Source organism: Varanus komodoensis, unplaced genomic scaffold (assembly GCF_004798865.1).
Source record: "Varanus komodoensis strain SLA01 unplaced genomic scaffold, ASM479886v1 scaffold27, whole genome shotgun sequence".
Taxonomy (NCBI): domain Eukaryota; kingdom Metazoa; phylum Chordata; class Lepidosauria; order Squamata; family Varanidae; genus Varanus; species Varanus komodoensis.
Genome location: NW_025335701.1, coordinates 114,148 through 133,631, shown reverse-complemented (window position 1 = coordinate 133,631; position 19,484 = coordinate 114,148). Strand labels below are relative to the sequence as shown.

Here is a 19,484-nt window from a genome sequence, read left to right as displayed (position 1 = left end):
ATTTATCATGTTATAAGAGAGGCACAGTCTCTGAAGATCGGAAAGTGTTTGTGTGGCTTGGGTTTTTACCTGCTAATTTGAATGAGCTTCTATACAAAGCCTTGGTGACATCCACATAATACCCTGAAGCCACGGGCATCTGAAATGATTTATCTCCTGAGCGTTTTTGCTGGGACACACACATTATTTCTGACATTCCCAATTTGCAGGCTGCCAGTGAGCCAATCTGATTCCTTCTGAGTCTTTAATAAGGATGTCAGCACACGAGGCACAAGCTATTATCTGAGGGCTGTGCGTGAGAATAAAGCTGGAGCTGGGCTACTTCAGAGGGGTCAGCCATCCTGTTTGCTTTGCATGAGGTGCTCAACTGCTCTGCTAGATTTGTTATGCATTAACATACTTCAAATTTCCTTAAATAGATTCCTTTAGAGTGCAAAAGGAATGGTTGCTGTGTAGGTTTTTGTGTTAGTGTGGGGATATAGTGTAAAAAGAATTTCTGTCTACCTACTGTGTACTGCAGTGGGAAAATATATCCATATAGAAATTTACAAATCATCTGGCAGGCTTTATTTCATGGCCTAGATGAAGCAGGTAGCTCAGAGTGATTTGCACGGTTGCAAAACGGGATGCTCAAACGTATCTTCTAGTGGCTAATGGGGTGGGATAAAAATCTAATAAATAAAATGATAATTACGTTGCTTTGCAAAATGCAGGTCTGAAGCATCAGACAGATAACTTTAAGGGGTGCCTAGTAGGACAGCCTGTCATACCCAGGGGTCCCTCCTGGTCCTGTGGCGTTCTAATCAATGACAGCTATTTGGAGGCAGGCCATACCGGAAGACTAGACCTCGAGCCATAGTGATGGGGCAAGGAAGACACCCAAACGTGGGCTTTCAGTTTGGAACCAGGCAGCCTTTGCTCTGCTTGGCCCCAGGCAAGCACAAGCCCCAGTCCTTCAGAGACCGCACCACCCTCATCTAATAGTTTGGGGGCGGTTTGCCTACTGTTCTACAGCATTCCCTCAATGGTCTTTTCTCTCTTTGTCCCTCACTGCATTGCAGAAATTGGCCTGAACCAGACCGAGAGTGCTCGCTGTGGCGAAGGCGTCCGCCACACTAGCATGCTGGATTCCTCTGTGCTGGTGGCTGGGGTAGTGATCGGAGTGGTGCTCTTCCTTTCTTGTGTGGCCATCATCCTAGGCAGCCTGAGGAAGAACAGATGTTTCCGGCATCTCCATCTACAGAGAGATGACAGCTACCGTAAGGCAGCTCTTTATGGTCTCAGCCTTTTTATGGCATCCCCCAAAGCTAGGAGTTCAGCGGGACAATGCAAATATGTCCAGTCTTTCCCCCTTGTAACGTTGTTCCTCACAATAGACAATAGGTGAAGGGAAGAAAGAAAAGAGAGAATCTCAGAGAAATGTGCCCATGGGGCAGGCCAAAAATAATATATGTGCCTGTAAACCTGAAAGATTGCCTATCCCTGCACTAGAGACACAAACTGGACAGAATGGTGGGGACTTTGTGGGGACCTTACCATGAAGCAGAGTGAGATGGCTCCATCAAGTGGATTTGGGTGTCATGAAAGGACACAAATCCTTGATACGGTCATTCATTCTTATTATTTCATTTGTACTCCCTGGAAAAGGAAATGTACCCATGGGAAGAGGTGGGTTTTCTCCCAAAGCTAAAGGGGTGCCCTGCCGATTCACCTGGTTGTGGGGTGGTCTGTTCCACTTCAGGACGTAAAACGCTTTGGACTAGTCCCACAGGGGCATTAGAAAGAGGTCCAATTTGAATAGCAAAGGTAAAAAGTAGACTTATGCTTTCCCCATAGCCAAGCTCTGATCCCAGAAGCTTAATCACTTGGGACAAAAGTGTTTGGTGAGAGAGACTGAAGGGAGATGTGTGGTTAGGGGATTCCTGTGCACCTCTCCTTCATGGTGCTTTTGCCTTCAAACTCAGATCTCACCTTCTCTTTTCTTTTTAAACCCTCACTTCTATCCCCATGCCTAATTTGGTGGCTGCAACAGCAAGGCTGACATATCCAAGGAAATGTATTGGCAAAGGCCACCAATAAATAGTCAAACCAATCAGATGCATTCTGGACATTTTTTGCTTGGATCTTCCCAGTCCTCTGAGGCTGTGCCGTTATTTTTATGGGAGGCTGTCATCTTTATGCATGACTGTTCCGTTTTCTTGCCTTTCTTGTGTGAATAAAAGCAATGGCTTCACTGTTCTTATTATTGTCCATTGCTTTGTGTTTTAATTGTGTTTTGTCTCCATCCAGCCACATAGCTCAACCCTACCAAAAGCTGCCTCGTGAGTAGGAGATCTGGAATTATAGGGAAGTGATCCAACAATGCCCAGCCAGATTAGACATTGCCTCAGCAACCAGTAGGCATCTGCTGAGCAGCTTTAGCGTTGCAGCTGCTCCCCACTCCTTCCTAGCTGAAAGGCCCTGATCATGGGCAGTCGAGCACCTTGCTCAGAATGTCTCTCTAGCACTGGCTTTCCATACTGCTGCCTCCTTCCTTGAAGCCTTGTGAGTCTGGCATGAGAGGATGAAGCCAGTCAACATGTAATCAATTCTCTAAACCTGCAAGTTCTTCAGGTGGGGGAATCACCACATCTTGGAGTCTTGGGAGGGTTTTTAGCAGGGGAGGCTAGTGATTTCTAGGTCCTCATCCAGTGTAGCTTTTCTTTTGAGTGTTATAGGACTCTGAGGTCCGTTCCCAAAATAGGAACACCACCATGGAGCACCATCCTCTAAACATGCAAAGAAAAGCTGCAATGGATGAGGAACTACCAGCTAAAAACCCTCGCAAGACCCCAAGGTGATCCCCTACTTGAAGAGAATGCTGGTGTGGAGGATTGGTTGAGTTCTGTCCCTGAGATAAAGGAAATTCATCTTTAAGTTGAATTGGTATGTAAGCTGGATCACATATAGTCAGCCCTCCACATTCACAGGGGTTAGGGGCGCTGGACCCCCATGAAAGTGGAAAAACCATAAATAAATCTAGCCCAACTCATTTCCTTACATCAAGGAAATGTCAGAGATTTCCCTCTCTGGATGGACAGGGCAGGAAAGGGGGCTTTGGAGGCCCTCCCTCTCTCCCTCTCACTTCCTCTCTCTCTGGGGTGATCAGAATTGTCCACAGTAATTTTTAAAAATTAATAGGCTGTATAGCAGTTCATTTGTAAGTAGGAGTTGTTCATAACTTGGACATTTGTAACTCAGGGACTGGCTGTACTGACTTCCCTGGAGCTTCATCAGTACTGGGATTAGCAGTGAGTTATTTTCCTCTGATTTCTTACACAGTTCAGGGCTGATCCTGCCAAGGCAGTGATGGTACACCACAATTTTGCTTGCTCTTTATCCTTGTACTTGCATCAGACACTCTGAGGGGCCCTTTTCATAGGGCCTGACAGCAGTGCACACCAATACTTCTTGGAAAGCTGCCCAGAGAGCCTTATGGGCTATGGGGTGGCATACAGATGTAATACATCAAATCAATAATGTTGTAAATATATAAATTAAATGCCCGCTGAGGTGTAACAGGGCTGCTCCTTGCTGCTTGCTCCCAGCTCCAGACTGCTTCTCCTCTGGAGGCTCAGTTGGAGAACGCAGATCGAGTTGTACTGAGGAGCCCCCTCCATCGTTCTACTTCAGCCCGTCCATGGAGACGCTATCCCGGGTCAATCTCACACATCCTGACTCCCCTCCGCGGTAAGTTCCTTTTTCATGCATTATTCTCATTTATTCCTTCCTCACATGTATATACTGCTTCTCTGCAAATGTCACCCAATACAGATACAAACAGTACATGGACGGACATACAAGTAAGCCACCAGAGCTCATGGGCTTTGTCATGCTCTGTGCTAGCTGGTCAAACGTGGCAACACGCCAGTTGTCCGTTTGTGCAACACAGCAAGCCTGCCAGTGCCAATCTCCGTACCACTTGCCTAGCAAAGGAAGCAAACCACCACGGCTTATTTCCCCCTCTGTGATCATGTCAACAGCCTTGGTACCATTCATTAATTCACAGGCAGATAGCACACAGCCATTCTCATGCATCCGTTCTCATATACTGCACACACTTCTACTCTCAAAGATAATAAAGTTGCATATTCATAAACACATTCATGTGTACACACGTGGGATGCAGCCTTCACTTAGGAGGGCTGAAAAAACCTTCCATGAACTGGAATAACTTTGCCCTGACCAGTAAATAATTTCCCCCATAAAATCCCTTTCTTATTTTGAGACTGAGACAGACAGACAGACAGACAGACAGACAGACAGACAGACATGTGAGGGAAATAGGGCACTCTCACTTCTGCTATAAAATGGGGCAGAGAGCAAGCTGTAAAGATTGCCAAGGAACAAGTCTCACTGGCACACCAGGATTGGTGGGACCCACACCATGCCCAACAGAAGCTGCAGGGCTCCAGAGAACTGGCAGAAGCAGAAGCACCTTGCTGGGTGTCCCATGTGTGCCTCAGAGGGAGGCACTAACAGCTATTTGCAGATGTCCAAAAACATTTAGGAAAATACAGTTAGCAATAAATATTTAGGAAGCACATTAAAATGCATTGTATCCAAACAGGAATTTTCATACAAATTAAAAACCAGCAACAAGAACAACCACAATTTAATGTGGAAATAGAATGGAACGGGATTTTCAATAAATCCCTGAGAAACTGAGACAGACTAGTAATGATTCATCCATTGCAAAAAGATATAAATATGTTGGTTTGTTAAGAAAACAGTATCACATTTTATCTTCTTAAAGAAACCAAAGTAGTTTAAAATAAGAAAATGGCCAGACAGTAATACAGATAAACAATGAACCAGAAAGACCATAAAACAGCAGCCAGCCCAACACAAAGTGTGTTTGTTTATGGTATATAAACTACTATAATGGCTCAATGAAACCTCATCTCAGGAGAGAAGAAAGCTTCACCCAGCAGGTCAAGAACTCTGCCTGAACAGAAAAATTGTTATCATCTGATAAAGGCCAGCAAAGAGCAACTAGCATCCTGGGCCATCCGAGGTTGCACTGAGAAAGCCCTTTCTTTTTTTCCTACTCAATGTACTTTTGATATTAGCAGCGGGTGGAGAAAAGTGCCTCAACCACAGAATCAGGTTGCGTACTCAGAGGTTCCTGTGGACCTCTCTGGAGCAAGCAATCCAGTGGATGGAGATAAACAATGAAATGGGAGTAGGTGTGTTCATTGCTGCAAAGTGAGATTTGTTTCCCTGGCTCTGAACTGAGTGCAGAACATTGTACCACCCATCCTGAGAGGACTCTGCTTTCTTTTTGGTTTCGGCTTTTCCAGGCCCTGCATGGCTTATTCACATGACTGTGTTTGTCTTTTCTTTTTTTAGACTTTTCTTTTTTTCACATGACTGTGTTTTTCTTTTCTTTTTTACACTTAAAACTCTGTTCTCCAAGGGGATACTAGAATGAGGTGAAGCTCTGGCTTAAGAGTCCTCCCTGGTTCAAGCTCCTGCCAGAGACTGTTGATGAGTAAGCAGTTCTCTCTCTGGCTCTCTGGCTGTCAAGCCAGTCAGTGGAAGCAGTGATGAGAGAGAGGAGGAGGAGGAAGAACAGCTGGAGGCAACACCAGTGAGAAGGTGAGAAGGAAGATACACACACTGAGAGAGAGCACCTATGGAGAGAGCCTCGCCCAAAAGCCCTCCAAAACATGGAACTGGCATGGCCTAGTTCCTTCCAGATGTTTGGACTTTGGCTCCCATCAGCTCTAGCCAGCAAGTCCAATGGCCAAGAATGCTGAGCACTTTGGTGTATGACATCTGCAGACTCCGGTTTAGGGATGGCGGATCTCCAAGCTTCTTTGCCCAGTACCATTTGTGTACCCGTAACATATCAGGCCTGTGACACTCACACAAGCAATTAGGGTTGTCCTGCCCTTGCCCAGCAAGGAATTCACAGCATAAAAGTAGAGTTATTAATTAAGGCAGCAGTCAGCACCTGGTCCAGAATTAGCATCAAGAGCTGTGCCCTCATGAGACCAGCTGTATCACTCAGCCTTCTGCAGGAGGAATCCAAGGTACGGTCTTGGCTCGCTCACTCACTAGCTCCCCATCCCACCCCCACTTTCTGAAGGATGTCCAGGGAAGGAATACTATTTATACAAAATTCTAATTGGGAAATTAATTTATGAAAGATGCCTTAGGGGTGCTAATAATTTAATTGCTTTGATGTTTGAGCTGTGAAAATCTCATTTACAATTCAGTGTGATTATCTCTCTGGATGCATCCCTAATCAGTTCTCACACTCACTAGATTTATATCTCACTCCATTTTTGTTTTTTTTATCATGTTCCTGCCATGCTTGCCAGGCACTCAAATAGAAGCCATGCAGTCAATTTGTCTTGACAGCCCTAACTAGATGGTAATAATATCCATAAATGTCCTTCTAGGTGAATTAATGGCTTTCTCGTGGACCTGAGATCTCCAGGAGCATGTCAGATTGGTTTGACACAAGAGGCATTTTAAAATGACAGCTCTGGAGTTTTAAAAATGTCTGGATTTTCTTTGATTGTCCTTCATCATCTACCTCTGCAGTGTTTGGGTCCCTTTCCTGCTTCCAGAGGCACTTTCCCTTGGCATTGGGAGATTTCCCAACCCCCCCACCCTCGAAGCCATGATGAGCCATTGGTCTCAATACAGAGTCCTCAACAAGAACAACATTTCTATACTACCCAAAAGCCAAAGATCTCTGGGCAGTTTACAAGAGGTTAAAACCTAAAAAGGTACTATATAAAACACAATATAAAACATTTAAATGCAAAGATCATTGTGTTTTCAAAATCAACAATAGACATCTAAGGACATATTAAAACATTCTCTTGCTTTCAAATACCTGACAATACAGGGAACTCTTTTCCTAGTGCTAAAAGGAAGGCTGTGCTGGCACCGGGCAGACCTCACCTGCAGGGAGTGTTCCATAATTGGATGCACCACCAAAAAGGCCCTCTCCCTTGTCCCCAATTCTCCAAACCTTCCTATTATAAATATGCACTATTATACCTCCATCTTATTCTATTCCTAGGGCACTTTACAAAAAACAATGAAAAAGTAAATACCAAAGGGGGAAAAAGCCCTTGGTAGCCACAAATGATAAAAGTTTCATAACACGGACAGCAGGATTCAATTTACATCTAAAGCTTGGACGAACAAAAAGGGTTTCTCCTGACCTCAGAATGGCTATGAGAGGCACCAGACAAACTTTCTTGGAAGACCCTTCCAAAACTGGGGCACCATCACCAAGAAAACCCCTTTCTGGGGGCCTCCTGTCTTGCCTCGGATGGCAGGGCAGGGGAAGCAGGCCCTTCACTGCTGACCCTGGGACCACAGAAATGGCCTTAGATGGGACCAAGCCATCAGTCCATCGAGCCTGTTATTGTTAAGGCTGACTGGCAATGGTTCTTCGGGGCTGCAGACAGGAGTTTGTCCATCCCTATTGGGGATGCTGTGGTCAGACCTGGGACCTTTTGCTTGTAAGGCACAGACTCCACCACTGAGTCTATGTGCCTCTTCATGTGCCGACTGATAAATACTGAGAGAAGTGGCCCTTCAGATACCCCGAAGGATAAAATTCATCCCAGTTCACATTCCCCAAACTTGCAAGTCCACAGTGCCTCGCAGAAGTATTTGCTTTTCCTATGCCACATTTTGCTAGGATACAATCTGGAATTCAAATGGATGCAACTGGCAGTGGCACCATTTGATGTAGACAAGATGCTCAGCACAGTGATGGTACACAATATTAGTTTTTGGGCATGCAAGTTAAGGCAACAAAAACAATTTATACAATTGGTTACATAAATGTTCCTGTACAGTGGTGCCTCGTAGTTCAAATGACTCTAACTTCAAATGATCCAGAGTTCAAATGTTAGAGTTGAGATAAAATTGCTCCAAAGATCGAACAATGTTTCTATGTTTGAACTGCAAGTGAAGTGAAAAAATGTAGTTGCAACATAAATGCAACATCTGTTTAGTGTGTACATTTTCAGTGCTTTTTTCACTTTATTGTTTGGTTAATTTTTTATTTATTTATCTATTTAAAACATTTCTATCCCGTTCTTCACAGCAATGTCTCAGTATAGCTTACAAAGCTTAAAATCGACAATAAGAATAAAAGTACAATCAATAATACAATAAATAATAAATAAATAAATAGTAACAATATATACAATCAGTAATAATAAAAGTACAATAGAGTTAAAATTGTAAATAAGAAAAAATGAGTAAATCACATTCAAAAAATAATTAAAATAAAGTTAAAAAATAAAAATGTGACTGTTAACTTAAACATCTAAAATCCTTAATTCTTAAAATCACATTCAAATAAAAAGGCGCAGAAAGAATATAAGCCTTTATATATATGAATATATATGAGGTGTGATCAAAAAATACAGTAAATGTTTTAAAAAATTAGCATAAAAGACACATTGCCATTAATCCCCCTCAAAATAATGTCTTCGAACACACGTATCCCATTGTTCTTGCCACTTTCTGAAGTGGTTCAGGAAGCCCTTTTTGGTAAGTTTCTTCAGTTGCTGCCTCGATGTCCTGATCCATTCAAAACACTTGCCTTTCATGGTTCTGTTGACTTTGGTGATGATTGTTATGTCACAGGGTACCAGATCTGGTGAATGAGGTGGATGAGAACATACCACAATGTTTTTATTGAACAGAAATTGCTGTACCAGAAGCAATGTGCATTTTGAATTTAAGTTTATTGAAATGGGTATTGTTTGGGGTCTGGAGACAGATTAATTCACTTTTCATTATTTCTAATGGAGAAAATTGATTTGGACTTTGAATGATTCAGAATTCAAGCTGCTTCCTGAAGTGAATTAAGTTCAATGTACAAGGCATCACTATACTTTGCTGGGACTTGATTAAATAAGTCCAGTGCAACCTGATGAAGTCCACACATGTCCAATTCCAGGGCCACATAATCTCAGGTTAAATGCACCTGTTTTTTGGAAGGCCCCAGAGCTTGTTCAAGAGCATATCTAAACAAACAGCATCAAGAAGATCAAAAAATATCACAAGGATTCCTGGATAGAGTTATGCAGAAGGAACACTCAGGGTTGGGTTATTTAAAAAAAAATTCCAAACTACAGTATGACCATCCTGTGGAGCACCATTAAATCCATTATTCCAAAATGAAATAATGTGGTTCAACTGCAGCTCCACCTAGAGAAGACCATTCACCAAAACTCAGTGTCTTTCTAAGGAGAGCTTTAGCCGGAGAAACAACCAAGGTGAACAGAAAACCAGTGCTGAAACAAACTCATATCAGAGCCCATTTGGTGCTTGAAAAGCGCATGTAGAAGACACAGCAAACTTGTGGGATAAGTTTCTCTGGTCTGATGAGACCCAAATTGAATTTTTTGGCCTTGCTGCAAAATGCTAGGTGTGGCGCAAAGTCAACAGTGAAGATGCATGGTGGGGGCAACATCATGTTGTGAGGCTGTTTTTCCTTGGCAGACACTGAGAAATTGGTCAGAATTGAGGGCAAGATGAATGGCACCAAATACAGAGCAGGTCTAGAGGAAAACCTGTGTCATTCTGTAAACATGCCCCAAACAAGGATTTTTTAGTCAGTGCATACATGGTGGTGGTAGTGATGATGGTGAAAATAAAGAATATCCTCTGTATAGTTCTTCCAAGTATGCAAAACACTTCACATGCATCTTCTACTTGTGATCCTTACAAGTACAAGTGGAGGAGTCCAGTGATTCTGTGAATGGGGATATATCATCATCATCATCATCATCATCATCATCATTATTATTATTATTATAATAACATTTCTATGCCGCCCCTTGCCGAAACCTCGGGGCGGCTTACAACATGATAAAATACATTGAAATACAATAGTACATAATAAATTACCATTAAATACAAAAATACAAAAAATACATTGATTTACAAATATAAAATTAAAATTATCAGTATAAAATAAAAATATAGGAGGAGAAAGAGAAGGAAGAAGTTGCCCTGGCCAGATCATATGTTTTAACAATTGAAATGATGTTTAAATAAAAAGGTCTTTACCTGGCGCCAAAAAACCTGACGATGTTGCCAGGCTACTTGGACTGGTGATACGAACCACCTGCCCTCTTGATCCATGTCCATCCTGGCTGGTAGTCCAGGGTGTGGAAGCACTGATGAAGCTAGTACCCCTTCTCATCAGAGAGGGTATGATCCCTGCTTGCCTGAAGGGGCCTATTGTACAGCCTCTCCTCAAGAAACCTAATTTGAACACCCTGGATCTTAACTTTAGACCAGTCTCAAACATATCATTTCTTTATAAGGCAGTATCTCTCCAGCTCCAGGCAGTCCTGAGTGATACTGAAACTCACTGAAACTACTCCTTTTTAGCTCTCCAACGAGCTGGCTAAAAGAAGAAAGCCAACATAACAAGTAATTGCAGAGAATACATCCTTGTCAAGCACGACATAATTCTCCCTCCTGCTGTCTCACAACAAGCATGGGACAGTGGGGGGAAGCAGAAGCCATTCTATTATGTCCGCCAGGAAAAAACAGCTTTTAATAGTGCGGATAGTGTCCAATGCTGCAAAAAGAAACTTTTCATCAACGTGAGAAGAAACCACTGCATGCAGCAAACTGCACCCCAACAACACCAAGAGGAAAGCAAGAGTGGAATACACAAAAATCTCCACGACTATTCTGCTGTGTCTGGAAAGAAGTGGGCAGAAAGATGGTTTCATGGTTGCAAGAAAGGGGAAGAAAGTCAGGAAATTCTGCTGCAGCTGTGTGCAGAGCATCTTGCTGCAGAGGAGAAGGTGCAGGGGGAAAATACCTCTGCACTAAGAACTTTGCAGCTGCTCCTACATCTTTCCCTAAAGCTATACAAATGCCCCACTTACAAGTTAGCAATAACAGGCCCTGGGAGGCAGCAGCTATGGCTTGTGGTGGATGATCTCAGCCACACATATCTGAGAGATGGCAAGTTAAAGTAATAAACGGGGGAAGGAGCAGCAGGAGGAGGACTCATGCTTGGGATACAGTTGTGGAATAATTTTCAAGGACCCTCCAATCCACTAGTTGATCTGTTCCACCAGCAACAAAGCCTGGAGTGAAGGGCTTGCATGATATGGGTTGACATAGTCTAAGCTCACCATTGCCCACCTCATGGTTAGCTAGCTGCATCCCCACGCAACACCTTCCGCCCTAAATCTAACTGTCTCCTGGTCTCGCTTGGCTTGGACTAAGTTCCATAAATGAAAAGCAGAAAGAGGTAGGGAGCAAGCGAAGCTAGAGGGGCTCTTCCAGAAATACCTTTGTACACGGAAAGCAGTTAAAGAACAAGAATAGGACTATACTCTTGTTGAAACTACCACTGAGGAAGCTACCACTCTAAGAAAGAAGTTTCACAATGTGGAGATATTTCAGTAAAGCCCACAGAGGAAAAAGAGGATTTCAAGGAAAGTGAGAGTACTGCAAAGACTGCAAAAAATGGCATTGTGCCAGATTTGAATTACAGTGGCCCTGCTTACTGGCCTAACCATTGCCATGATAATTTGTGACTGCTTATACTACAACATGGGTAACAGCAGATTCTATCATATGATTTTCCCAAAGACTCAAACAACAGAAGATTTTCTCCTATACACTACAGGAGGATACTAGCAAACAATGAAGAAGTGTGCTATCGATGGCTGGTTTAGTCCACCGCAAAAGGTGTGTTGTTGTTTGTGTTGTTGTTGGCAGCTCAGCAAAAGAAATGGTGCATCAGCTCTACAAGAACCAGGTTTAAAAGACGAAGAATATTGAAGCAGTTCTGTCTTTACAATAGTGGAATACTTCCCATTTAGAAAACTACCAGTCTTGAAGAGAACTTGAATTGCAGTTATATAAAGCAAAAACTACTGATAATATTAACCAGCAGAAAATCAGGCAAAAAGAACAACATTGGAAACAAGTCTTGGAATGCTTGGTTGCTTTGGTCAGAGTTCTTGGCATGCAAAACATGGCATTCCATGATGCAAATGAAAAGTTTTACAGTGTTAACAATGGAATTTTTTTGAAGTTGTAGAATATTTAGCCCTTTTCCCTTTTTGATCCTATCATGAGTGAACATTTGCACAGAGTTAAAGGTGAATAATGATTCACTAATTAGGAAAAGATATCCAAAATGAGCTTATACAACTTCTAGCAGGTGCTATAAAGCAGAGAATTTTAGCATGCTAAACTCAACCAGATACTACACAGTTATTCTGGACTGCACACCAGACATTAGCCATATTGTACAAATGTCAATGGTTGTACATTAGGTTGATGTACTCAGACCATCAGATACTGAGATGTCTGAACCTGCGGTTCTGATAAAAGAACTTTTCTTAGAATTTGTTCCACTACAGGAGACTTCAGATGCCTTTATGACAGTAACTCTTGAGCAAATGGGATTACCACTTGAGAATCTGTGTAGTCAAGGTTACAGTAATGAGAGTAACATGAAAGGTAAAAAAATGTCATATAAAGAGAATGCTAGACATAAATCCATGTGCCTTTTTCATGCCCTGCAATGCATACTCTTTAAACATGGTGGTCAATGATGCTGCTAAGTGTTATCTGGAAGCAGCAAGTTTCTTCAGTTTGTTTCACCAGATCTATAATTAGTTATCTGCATCAACTCAAGTTCTAACTAACCACTGTTAGTTGGAACACTCAGGCATGACTGTAAAGCCATTGAGTCAAACAAGATGGAAGGGTCAGATTGATGCTTCGAAACCACCAAGATATCATCTTGGTAGTATATACGATGCCTTGATGGAGATCTTTGAGGACATGAACCTTAAAAAATTATCTGGAAATGCTTCTCAAATGGAAGCTAGGGCTCTTGCTGATGCAATTTGAAAGTTCAAGTTTGTGGTATCCCTTGTTACATGGTACAACATCTTTTTGAAAATCAGTCTTACAAGCAAACTACTACAAAATAAGGAGGACACTGATTTAAATTCAGCTATAATTACCTTGTGGGCTGTAGGTGTGATAAGGATTTTCAACAAGTTTTGATAGATGCTACCGAGAATTGAATGGAGCTAGAAATATTACCCAGCTTTGAGAGAGAACAAGTTAGGGAGGGAAAGGAGAACAAAACAGCAGTTTGAGTATGAGGCACAAGATGAGGCACCACAAGATGCAAAGCAGAAATTCTTTCTATTATGATTTCTTAGATGTGACCATTCAATCTGTTGGAATGAGATTCCACCTGCTGCAACAATAGATTTCCCTATTTGACTTCCTGTATGATATATTCAGTGTCAGCCAAAAAAAATGAAAATGTTCTTAAGACTTGCAAAATTTTGGGGAAATCCTTGATGTACAATGGAAACAAAGGTATTGATACTGAAGATCTGTCCTGTGAATTTATAGCAATAGCTCAAAGACTTCCACCAGATATGCCACCACTGCATAGACTGCAACAAAAACTCCTGGATAGGGTGCCTAATGTTTCTGTGCTATAAGGATCCTTCTCACACTTCCAGTGTCAGTGGCAAGTGGTGAATGCAGTTTCTCAAAGCTCAAACTTACACAAACATACACACGCTCAACAATGCTGCAAAAGAGACTAGTTAGTTTGGCAACTATATCAATTTAATGTACCCAAGCATAAGCACTTGACCTTATTGTGTCGACAATAGCCAACAATGTGATGCAGCCGCCAAAAGGGCAAATGCTATTTTCGGATGCATTAACAGAAGTATTACTTCCAAATCATGAGAAGTAGTAGTTCCCCTATACTCCTCACTAGTCGGACCTCACCTGTAATACTGTGTTCAGTTCTCGGCACCAAGATTTAAGAAGTATGCAGAATAATTAGAAAGGGTCCATAGGAGGGCAACAAAAATGATCCATGGTTTGGAAACACTGCCCTATGAGGAGAGACTGAGAGAACTGGGCATGCTCAGCCTTGAGAAAGGAAGACTGATGGGGGACAAGATATCTCTCTATAAGTACTTCAAGGGCTGTCACAAAGATCTCTTCTTGCTAATGCCAGAGTGTAGGACACAGAATAATCAATTCAAGTTGCGACAAGCCAGATTCAGGCTGGACATAGGAAAAGCTTCCTCACTGTCAGAGCAATACGACAGTGGGACCAGCTGCCTAGAGAGGTGGTGGGCTCTCCCACACTAGAGACATTCAAAAGAAACTAGAGAGCCATCTGAGTGGGATGGTGTAACCTGGTGTCCTGCAACAGCAGGAGGTTGGACTTGATGGCCTTCATGGCCCCTTCCAACTCTACTGTTCTATAATTCTATGACCTTAAAGAACTAGTGACAAAATTTGTCAAGGAAAAGGGACACAAAATGAGATTTTGATACGCCTGAAATGGGAGCATTCAAGAGAGTTAAATTTTAACATCATAATTCACAGGATTATCAAAATGATTTGTGATTTGTGTTCTAAAACTGTTTTGTCTTTGAGAAAGAAAATCAAAGATTGTTGTATTATTTATTCTCACATTCTTTTTAAATTAGCAATTTCAAGTTTTGTGCTTTTCATTTTTCCTACAAGCCATCTGTTTTTCAAAATTGGTTAGTAGTGGGGGAGGGGAGGGGCACAAGTAGTTAGCCTTGCCTTGAGCACAAAAGGCCTGGAACGGGTGCTGTTCATAACTTTCTCTTGTGGGTTGCTCTGACAGTCAATGACTGGCCCAAGGTCATTCTTGGCTAAGTGAGGAATAGAACCCAGATCTCCTGAGGCCTGAGACCTGGTCCAGCAGTCCAACCACTACAATACCTTATCACTCTGTCCTATAAGGACAATGCTTGACAAGCAACTAGCTAAATGGTGTTTTGCTTGCCTGCTGTTTCCAGCTCCTCTTCATGGTTCAAGAGATGGAGCCCATTTCTGGTATCTTGGCTTCATCAAGGAAAGAACAAAACAGTTGAGGACACAAAATACTTAGCTGGACAGCTTTTCCTGCTGCTTCTCCAACTCATCCATGCTGGTGGCCATTTTAACAAAAGCAAGCATTCCTTCTTTCTGAACAAAGGTACTTGTAGCTTTTTGGTTTGGAAGAAACTGAAGTAACTGAGGGCCTTAAACGACAATTTATATGTTAGCAGGGATAATGCTGTGACGCAGCTTTCATGGGCAGCTGCCCCAGCGGGATCTACCTTGTTGCTGGCCTGCCCAGTTCCAAAATAAAATGGGCCCGGCTTTCAGAACAGTGACGGGCAGCTGGGTCTTTCCACCATTTTGGTTTCGTGTAGTGCTCCCAAATGAACTCCAAAACACTCTGTGAAATTAAAATGGTGGCTTCAGCCCTTTTCCAGGAACCAGCCCTGGATGGACCCTCATTCCTACATCTAAAGGAATAGGGAAATTTAGTGTGCGGGACTAGCTCAAGACATTGTGCTTTCTTAGGTCAAGAACAAGATGGCCTCTGGCCCCCACGTTCCATGTACAGAAGCCAACTAGATGGGCAGTGGAAACTTATTTCAACAAAGGTGATGGGACGGTTTTCTCCAGCACACCTGAGGGCAACAGGTTAACTTAGCAATCCTGGGCGGCCCATGAATGGTCCATAGAGCTCAGTCTTACACTATATTCCCACTACTGCCCACCATCTCCCATGTGAGGGGCCACTTCACTCCTCCTAGTGGTAGAGCATAGATGAAAAGGCACTATCTCTAACTTATACCAAGGCGTGGCCATTGACAGTTTTAAAGATAAAACTAGCATTTTGAATAGCCCCAGCATAATGTTGGAGTGGCCACTTAACACACATGAAAAAAGAGGAGATGCTCCACCAAAAAGAAGAAACCAGCTTGCATGAAATGTGAATGTGCTGCCTGAGGTGTATAGATGCAAGTTTAGAAATAATTGCTGCAGGTACAGCCTATCTCAACATATTGAGGAAGGCTATGATGAGCCTCCCTGTTGGCCTGCTTGCTTGGCCTGTTCCCCAGATGCTTTGGGGGCCCTGCCCTCCCTTCTTCAAACAGACGACTGCCCTCTAGCAGCCCTTCATACAGGAGATTGTGGTGTTTACACTGGACACATAAATGGAACCTATTTATGGATGGAGCACAGAATTTTATACCAAGCTGCAGCTTTTATTTCTCTTTTTATGGTCTGTAAGCATATTTCGCCTCTGATCTTGATGCAGAGTGAAGATAAATAAAGATTCTGTTTTCTTTCAGCTATGATGAGTGTGTTGGAGACCAAGCAGCTCAGACCTGTATTCCTACAGATGACCCTCCGCCTTACTCCCTGATTGACCCTTGTCGACAAAATGAACAGACTCTAAACGTTCCCTGGGATGAAGAGTTGTCTCTTGGGACATCTATGGAAAGGGACGCTGGGTATTTGTCTGGACCACAAGATCTCCAGGAGCCTATTCCTTCTATTTCCTTGTCATCATCCTTCCCAATGGAGGCTGCTCCTCCGTATGAGACTGTGGTGTGCGAACAAAATATCCCCATTCCACTGGTCCCACTGGATGTACTGAAAAATTCTACAAATTATTATCAGAACTTTGTCAACAGAACAATGTAAAGCAAAATAATTTGCCACATGCCTTGAAGGAACCCTTCAAGGAGAAGAAAGGGTGATGGTGCAGATTAGCAAAACTTTTCTACTTTTAACAGGGCTCAAGTGGGTTAGTTGGGAGGTGCAGGGGACACAACTCATGTTGAAAAGTTCCCTACTTGTTCATCATAGTTTGTTCTCCTCAAAGCGTAAAACAATACAATTGTTAGGGTCTTTGGGTGGCTCTGTAGCCTTTGAAAGCCTCTCTGGCTAAAAGCACTATAGGTAGATAGATGCCTGTTGTATGCTCAGGCCAAATTGTCAGATTTGTAATGGTGCTTTGCATGTCTTAGAACAAAAGGAATAAGATATAAAAGGGCTGCATCTGTCTTTTAAACTACTTTGTTAGTAGATGTTAGTAATAAGAGAAAAAACAATTGTTTGCAGCACTGGAGGAAAATGTGTCTTTGTGTATATTTAGAGCACAGCTCAGGAAAGAAACATTTTCTCAGCTTCTTTTTTTCCACAAAAATGCTATATCTTAACTACTCCCATTTGACAGAAAAGGAGCTGAAGGTGAGAGAAGCTTCTTTGTTAAATTTCTAACTGAGCTTGGATTTGAACATATGCCCAAGCACAATGAAAGGTTGTCAGTTGTTGAATTGTAGATTGTTACTGAAACATGGGTGATTGTGCAGTTTAAACACAGCAGCACTAGCTTGTTAACTACAAACACCCCATGAAAAGAACCCATGCTTTGTTTTTGGGTTGCAAACTGTGGTTTGTTCCCCATGGTTTATTATCTCAGCTGGATTAATACAATACAGTAACCCACATTTCAAAATCAACCAACAGCTCAACAACCCATATTTGACCCTTGAGTGAGAGTTTTCATGTCTGAACCCTGCCAGCGTGATGCAGTGGGTAGAGAGAAGGGTTTAGGGTATTAAAAATTCATTTTCATGTTCTTTTTATCTCACTTCCAGAGTCACTAGAACCTTTTCAAGCATTCATCCCACATATTTCTTTGGGAAAAACTTTCCCTTGTGATCTGTCCATGACACCTGGTTTCCAGAGATACACAGCCTCTGTTCTTGCAGCTTCCATTTGGCAATCATACCTGAAAGCCATTTAGCACTAAACATGATTCAGGCATGAAGGGGAAGTTACTCCTCCTCCTCCTCCTCCTCCTCCACCACCCTGCTTCTTGGTGTGAGAAGTGTTGCTTTGCTGCTGTGCTAGAGAAGTGGCTCCCCATCCATTGCAGTTTTTATCCTGAGTTTTATAGGAGCTACCCATGGTACTCCATGAAGGTAAACCTGTTTTGGAGATGGATTTAAGCACCACGGATAGTTTCTGTAAAGCTCAGGATACAAACTGCAACTGCTAAGGAGTTTCCACTGACACAGGAGACACCAACCTGCCCTGCTGCTTTGTTGTTTCTTTTATATGAATTACCTTACCTTAATTTTGGAGATTCTTGGTGGCGGGAGGGGGGGGGTAGGAAATTCTGCTCCTCTCCAAAGGCACAAGCTGAAAAGGGTTGTACAAGGCCTGTGGCTCCTAGTTCTCAGAATGGCATGAAGCCCACTGGGTGACCTTGGGCTACCCTCTGTTTCTCAATTTAACCAACTTCAAAGGGTTGTGAGGATAAAATGGAGAGGAGTATTCTGTGTGCTGCCTTGGGCTCTTTGGAGAAAAAGGCAGGGTATAAATGTAGCAAAAAAAACTAAAGTGGTATATATAGGTAGCTATCAGTCTGTTCCTGCCCCAGATTTTGGAGATGCTTGGGCAGGAAGCCCCACCAGCTCATTCATTGTTAATGGTACCCACTCCTTTGCCCTCTCTTGCTGGGCACCATCCACACAACCGGTTAGAGGAAAGGGACAAGGCAAACCCTGTCTCCTCACTACGTGCTCCCCCAGAAATGGCAGGTGAAAAAACCAGCAGAATCGCAGAGAAAGCAGTGAAGCACTCAAGATCATCGCCCTCCCAGAACCCTTGTAAGCACAGGGCCCCAACGAAGAGGAAGTCTGGGATACAAATCTCTGTGGGGTGAGTTCCTTGAAAGCAGCAGTGTTGAAAATCACTGACAAGATTACTGGGAGAAGTAAAACAACCAACACAAGCAAAACAAATGAGGGCTCTAGAAATCAGTCAATCTCCATGCACTTTTTCCCACTGATACGCTTCCCTTCTGTGTGTTGCTTTGTTTTTATTATTTTTTATTATTATTATTATAACATTTCTATGCCGCCCCTTGCCGAAGCCTCGGGGCGGCTTACAACACAATAAAATACATTGAAATACAATAGAACATAATAAATTACCAGTATTACTTAGGGAAAAAATCTGTTTGTTTACTTGTTTGCAATCTAAAACTGTTCCCATCTATAGATGGTAGAAGTTTTTGCCTGCAGCAGAAAAAACAACACAACACCTTGTGACACCTAAAAGACTAACACATTTATTGGGGCTTTCCATATAACAGGATAACACACCCTTGGTGCCATTCGGAATAGGGAACACCTTTCATGGGGTTTGCACGTCATGTCATAGAGCTGTAGAATCAAAGAATCATTCAAAAGCAGAGTTGGAAGTGGCCACAGGGCCATCGGGTCCAACGCCCTGCTCAGTGCAGGACTTCAAGTTAAGCCACCCCTCTCAGAGGGCCGTCCATCTCAAATGCCTCCAGTGCGGGAGAACCCACAACCTCCCGAGGTCATTGGTGCCATGCTTTTACTGCTCTAACAGTCAGGAAAATTTTCCTGATGTTTAGTCGGAATCTGGCTTTCAGTAACTTGAGACCATTATTTTGTGTCCTGCACTTTGGGATGATTGAGCCCATCCTTCCTCTCCGGAAGTCTTTCAAGTACTTATAGAGTGCTCTCATATCTCCCCTCAGTCTTCTCTTCTTGAGCATAAACATATCC

The 19,484-nt window shown here is 42.7% G+C and overlaps 1 protein-coding gene across 1 annotated transcript in view; it reads left to right on the top strand.

Moving 5' to 3' along the window:
• The window catches only part of BEAN1 (brain expressed associated with NEDD4 1), a 33,902-nt gene extending 17,324 nt beyond the window's left edge, over positions 1–16,578 (top strand). Inside the window, exons 4-6 of the mRNA XM_044433900.1 lie at positions 1,062–1,259; positions 3,588–3,729; positions 16,224–16,578. Coding sequence (XP_044289835.1) covers positions 1,062–1,259; positions 3,588–3,729; positions 16,224–16,578 — 695 coding nt within the window. The remainder of the gene's footprint in view (positions 1–1,061; positions 1,260–3,587; positions 3,730–16,223) is intronic.
• Positions 16,579–19,484: the final 2,906 nt, after the last annotated feature.